Source organism: Impatiens glandulifera, chromosome 8 (assembly GCF_907164915.1).
Source record: "Impatiens glandulifera chromosome 8, dImpGla2.1, whole genome shotgun sequence".
NCBI lineage: Eukaryota > Viridiplantae > Streptophyta > Magnoliopsida > Ericales > Balsaminaceae > Impatiens > Impatiens glandulifera.
Genome location: NC_061869.1, coordinates 11056044 through 11062797, shown reverse-complemented (window position 1 = coordinate 11062797; position 6754 = coordinate 11056044). Strand labels below are relative to the sequence as shown.

At 25.1% G+C, this 6754-nt stretch overlaps 2 protein-coding genes across 2 annotated transcripts; both read left to right on the top strand.

The window, feature by feature from the left end:
* LOC124912985 (metalloendoproteinase 5-MMP-like) lies at positions 1–573 on the top strand. Its single transcript, XM_047453611.1, has one exon. The coding sequence runs from the start codon at positions 1–3 to the stop codon at positions 571–573; it is 573 nt and encodes a 190-aa protein (XP_047309567.1).
* A 5353-nt stretch (positions 574–5926) lies between these two features.
* LOC124912984 (metalloendoproteinase 5-MMP-like) lies at positions 5927–6499 on the top strand. Its single transcript, XM_047453610.1, has one exon. The coding sequence runs from the start codon at positions 5927–5929 to the stop codon at positions 6497–6499; it is 573 nt and encodes a 190-aa protein (XP_047309566.1).
* Positions 6500–6754: the final 255 nt, after the last annotated feature.

Here is a 6754-nt window from a genome sequence, read left to right as displayed (position 1 = left end):
ATGGTTAAACCTCGGTGTGGCTTCCCTGATTTGGTTAATGGATCTCTTATCAAACACGGGGTGAAGTTAGTTCGGGACCCTTTTAAAAGTGAATTGTACTACGGGTATCCTGAACGAAAGTGGTCGAAACTCCTACTATCCTGGTCTGTAGCACCCGAAACGCGATCAGATGCGATGAATGCAATTTATAATGCGTTTGACAGTTGGCAAGGGGTCACGAGGTTCAATTTTATGGTAAGTTATGGAAAGCCAGATATTCTAATAAGTTTCACTAGTTTCCCTAGTGAGGATTATGAGCCATTTCTACGGCACTCAGGAATAATGGCTTACGCAGATCTTCCCCCTAAAGGAAAGCTCCATTTCAGGGCAGACGTTCCTTGGTCGAACGCAGCAAGTGGTGATAAAATGGACATTGAAACAATTGCGGTGCATGAGCTAGGACACATACTTGGTCTTAGGCATATTAATGTTCCTTCTGCCGTAATGTGGCCATATTCAGAATTAGGGGTTATCAAAAGAAAATTATATCGTGATGACATCCTCGCAATTAAGGCATTGTACAAATTTCGTTAGTTCGATCTACTTGAATTTTATTCGAGCAAAATCCTTTGCTTGAAATCAATAAATCAATCAATAAATAAATAAATATGATTGTTATATATATATTTATATATATTTTAAATAATATATCAGCATTGTTTATAATAAATAAATTTGAATTGAGGATTTATTTTGAAAATTTGAATATTGACTAATTTTGGATATTATTTAAAGGATGGAAAGGATAGAAAGATGAAATTTGGAAAAAGAATGTGGAGAGAATAATCGACCATACAACACCTAAATAACCCTTAATTGGAATGTTAAAAAAGAATAATTTAATCTCAAAATCAATTAAACTGAAATTATATTTAATCTAACTATTTATTCAATTCAACACCCATTCAAGATAATGAGTATAATAATTCTAATTAAATTCTTTAAATGTTTAATTTAGAATATATATATTGTCTTAATTAAAGAAAAAGTGCATTCTTTTATAATTGCTTATCAAATTGTTTTATACTTTTATATAACTTATAAATTGTTTGTAACTATTTTAAAACATCATATCTAATTTTTGTATATACTCAAAAATAAAATCTATAATAAATTAGATATGCTATTTAGTATATAAATTAGAAAAATATTACTAAATTTATTGTTAATTTTTTAAGAAAAAAATATAATAGTTTCTAATTAACCATCCAATCAAACCTACGTTCGAATAAACCAATTATTGTTTAGATACATGTTTTTGTTGAAAAGTCTGAAATGAAGCAACTCACGTATATCACTAAAAAAAAAATTATTTATTTTAATACTTTAAGATTTAAGATTTTTTTAAATAATAGGTGGGAATGCTTGAGACAGTACTCTTAAGACAATAGTCTGATAAAACTTAAAGTTAAAATATGAATACTGAATTTTAAATATTTATAATTTAATATATAGAGATAAAATTGAATTAATCAAATATAAATCTAAATTTTAAATACATGATATTTGAATTTATTTAATAATATTTAAAATTAATACATGAAAAAAAACACTATTATATCCTTATATATTAATTATATTTAATATATAAATTAATAAATTAAATATTTTAAATTATATAATTTGATAGGCTAATTATTAAATAAAATAAATTAAAATAATTGTTTCTTTCTTCGCCTCCAAGAATTTCATGTTCGATTTTAAACAATAATTGTTTCTCATCTACCTATCCTTGCAAGGAGACAATTCACTCTATAATTAATATTAAACCCTTATTTTATTTGAAAATTAAAATTTAACTTTTTAGTTACTTTTTTATTTTTATTTACTAATAATAATTATTTTAGTAACATCTTTAATAAAAAAGAACAAATTATTGTGTTTACATTTATTTTTTATATAATATTTGTATAATTAATATAAATCAACATATATTAACTTCTAAAAATAAGTTTTTAGAACACAAAAAAAGGTTGTTGATAGTTAAATTTTAGGTATATAATAAAGACTTATCTTTATTAGTTGTTTATTCCATTAATTAAAATGAATAATTTCAACTTTTCAAAATCATCCATCATCCTTTTTGCAAAATCGCATCTCATATTTGTGAAACATTAAAGACACAGATTTTCGACGGCACAATCTACTAAATAACTTAACACATAAAATTGTTTTAAGATTGTTAGTATTATTGTCTTTAAATTACAGAAATATATATAAAAAATACAATGATACAAATAAATGAAATAAACTAAATGTATACTGATGAATGAAATCACCGAATAAGTTTAATCTAAGGCATGTGTTAGACACATTTTCCTTTAAATAGTTCAATTATTTTCCGTTTATGCTGGAGCTTATCGTAGATGATTGTCTCTTAGGATACAACAAATCTAGTAGGGTACATTTAGATGAATAAAATTAGAATTAGAATTGGAATTGACATTGAAATTCTAATTTCAATTCTATGAGAATTGGTATTGAATTATAATTCAATTACCGTTATTGAGAAACTATACAATTTTAATTCAATCTCAATTCATATATTTGTAAGAAAGAATATATAATAAAAATAATTTAAATATATATTATTTATTTTATTAAAATATTAGTTTGACACAACAATTAGGATAGTTCAAGGGTCAAGATATTTATTTTTAAATTTCTATTTTCATTAAATAATTATTGATTCATCATGTTAACTTCATATATTAAAAAAATATTATTTCGACAATTTAACTTCATAAATTCAATAAAATAATATCGGTTCAATATGTTAACATCTTAAATTAATATAAAAGTTTAAAATGTTAACTTACTAATTTAAAAAAAAACATGTATTTGATATTTTAACATCATAAATTCCAAACAAACAATTATTGATTTAAAACCATAATCATGTTTTAAATGATAAAATAATAAATTATTTTATTTGAAAAAACATAAAAAAAATAACATTTAGAATTATAATTCTACCTAAAGATAATGGAAGTGAGAACTATAAAATTACACTAAATTATATTTCATTAGAATTCTAATTTAATTCAATTCTTAATATTAAAAAGGTTCTACCAAACTTAAGAATTGGAATTGGACCCTCCAATTCTAATTCCAATGCCAATTTTAGGGTTATCATACATAACCGTAGTGATCCCCGACCTATTCTAGCCTAGAGGAAACAAGATGTGAATATCCTCCAGGCCTTCATGAGGTCCTGGGTTCGAGCTTGTCAGACAACAAGTTCTGTGCCTGGTTAAATAGTTAAATGTGTTTGCGGGCTATGTACTTAACCCGCGGAGATTAGTCGCACTCCATATGATCAGTAGAACCCAGCGTTCTAAAAAAAACATACCCGTAGTGAATATTCATACTAAATTTATTGTGAATAAATAACACAATGACAAAGTTAGATTATATTACTCATAATAAAAAATTTTGTGGGGTAAATATTTACGAAAAAAAATAATTTAAATATATTGTTATGGCAATATAAAATATCTTATCTGAAAAATCAGTGAAAGTGGTCGGTAAACTTATTAATTTTCTTATTAAAAAGTTATATAAATTAATAATTTAAATATAAATATATATATTAAAACATAAATAATCAAATTTATAAAAGTAATAATTTAAAATATATATCAAAATATAAATAGTTTAATTTATACAAATAATAATTTAAATATATCAAATTTATAAAATAATAATTTAAATAAATATATATAATAATGAATTTAAATGTAAATAAATTAATTATTAAAAAAATGAGTTTAAATAGTAAATAGGTTAGTTTAAGAATAAATAAACAAAGTATATTAGTTTGAGAAGTTGTCATATTAGGAATTGATTCTTGAACTATCACCGAGTTAAATAGAGAATAATTTATTAAAAATTCTTAAAGAGAGAATGATATAGATTATGTGGTGGTAGATTATAAAATAATAAAAAATAGGTATATATTGCTAAGAAATTAAAGATTTAAATAAAACTTTTAAGTCGTTCATTTAATATGGTTTATTCATTATCAATTAGTCCATAATTAATTAACATTAATATTCAATAATAGCTGGTTGAATATTATAGGTCAATTAAGTTGAATATTTGTCATAACATTAACATTATACTTTAGTTTTTTTTAATTATATATCAAATATTAATTAAACAATTAACATTTAATTATAGTTTGGAAGAAATCCAAGAGTGGGTGGAGAATAAAGCAAAAAAAAGATCATTTTATGTAAGTATTCTGAAATGTTATTTTGGAACAATAAAACTACTGAAGATATTTGGGGAGATATAACTTCAGATGAAAATGCACTCATTCAATCCTGGAGAGAAATCGAAAGAAATAAATAAAATAGAAAGCTCTATCAGATATGAGATATTTCGTTTGAGAAAGTCACAAGTAAAATCAAAGTAAAAACGCTATAGACGCTAATTGATTGTTATTGTCTGTAATTCAATTTTTGTTTTATTGTCAAATCTAGAAATTGTCTAGATCTGATCTTAAATTTTTGTATTTTTTTTCCCTCTTTTGAGTTTTTTTAATGAAATGACACTAAGCTGTTTTACCAAAAAATAAATAAATTCACCGTTAATTCATACTAGCATATAGCCTGTGCATTTGCATGAGTAATGATATAAAAGTCGAAAAAAATCACGATTAAAATGTGATAGTATTTTTAATTTACTCTCACATGTTGAACTTATATTGTTTAAACGTCCCACGTTCATCAAATTTGGTGTTGAATTTAAAATATAAAGTGTTATTAGCCTAGTTGGTTAAAGGGTTATACTTGTTTTTGTTAGGTTATAAGTTTAAAACATATCAATAGCATTTTAATTTTATTTTTAACCGTTTTAAGTTTATGGACGGGTCAACTGATAATCCGACCCAAATATCCATTTCCTCTCACATATATATCCAAATTAACCATAGCTCTCGACCCGGCAATTCAGACAATTTGAAAACTAAGCATCATTATAATTATATATATATATATAATTTAATTAAGTTTGATTTTTATTTGGTTTTATTTTACTCACATTCTTATTCTTATTTTTATTTATTAATGAAATTAATTTAATTTCAACAAATTTATTTATAATTGTTTTTTTTTATGTTTTATTGATGCACTTTGTTGGCACTCTTTTATTATTTGATTTTTTTTCCAGAAATTTATGATTTGTTCTAATTTTTATTTTTATTATTTTTTAATTAAAATGAAACTTTTTAAGTATAGTGTTAACCCTCAAAGACATAGATCATAGTTTAACACAATTAATCTCAAATATTATGTGGTTTGTTTTTTATACATACCTGATTAATTGTCCAGTTCTAATATTATTTAACATGTTTTTTAAAAGAGAGCTTTTTTTTATTTACTATAATACTTAGTAGCTTTTAACTATTTTATAATCTATAAAATAATAAAATTTATAATATTTCAACCAAATAGATTTATACATAAGATTAACACAATCTTTTTATCTAAAAAAATGTCTATAAAAAGCAGAAACAAATTGTGAAACAAAAATCAAGAACTAAGTAATAAATCAAATAACAAACATGAATATGGTCAAAACATGTATTCTTTTATTAGTCTTTGTCTTGGACTTGTTTCTAGTTGTCCAAACATCAAATTTTAATGATAATTCATTATTATCTTTCAAGTCAATGAAACATTTATTAGGCTTCAAGAGAGGTGACAAAGTTAAGAAACTTGATCAAGTGAAAAATTATCTGTCGAAATATGGTTATTTGAGTTTCACATCATCAAATGACTCTAATACTTTTGATCGCACAATGGAAAAAGCAATTAAAAAATTTCAACTATTTTTTCATCTCAATGTTACGGGTATTTTAGACGAAAACACTTTGTCACTAATGGTTAAACCTCGGTGCGGCTTCCCTGATTTGGTTAATGGATCTCTCATCAAACACGGGGTGAAGTTAGTTCGGGACCCTTTTAAAAGTGGTTTGTACTACGGGTATGGAGAACCAAGGTGGTCGAAACTCAAACTATACTGGTCTGTAGCACCCGGAACGCGATCAGATGCCATTAATCCAATTACTTATGCGTTTTACAGTTGGCAAAAGGTCACGAAGTTCAATTTTCTAAGAAGTTATGGAAATACAGATATTCAAATAAGTTTCACTAGTTACCCTAGTGAGGACTATGAGCCATTTCTACGGCACTCAGGAATAATGGCTTACTCACGTCTTCCGCCCAGAGGAACGCTCCGTTTCAGGGCAGACGCTCCTTGGACGAACGGAGCAAGGGCTGATAAAATGGACATTGAAACAATTGCGGTGCATGAGCTAGGACACGTACTTGGTCTTAAGCATAGTATTGTTCCTTCTGCCGTAATGTGGCCATATTCACAATCAGGGGTTATCAAAAGAAAGCTACATGATGATGACATCTACGCAATTAAGGCATTGTACAATTTTCGTTAGTTCTACTTGAATTTATTCTAGCAAAATACTTTGCTTAGAATCAATAATAAATAAATAAATATTTTTGTTATATATATATATATTTTAAATAATATTTCAGTGATCAGTTCTCTCTCGCAATTTCCATAACTATTCCTAGAGATGACCAAATTATTAGAATAATCGACAAACTCGAATTGTACAACACCTAAATAACCTCGGAATGTTAAAAAGAATAATTTAATCTCAAAATTGATTAAACAGAAATTATATTTA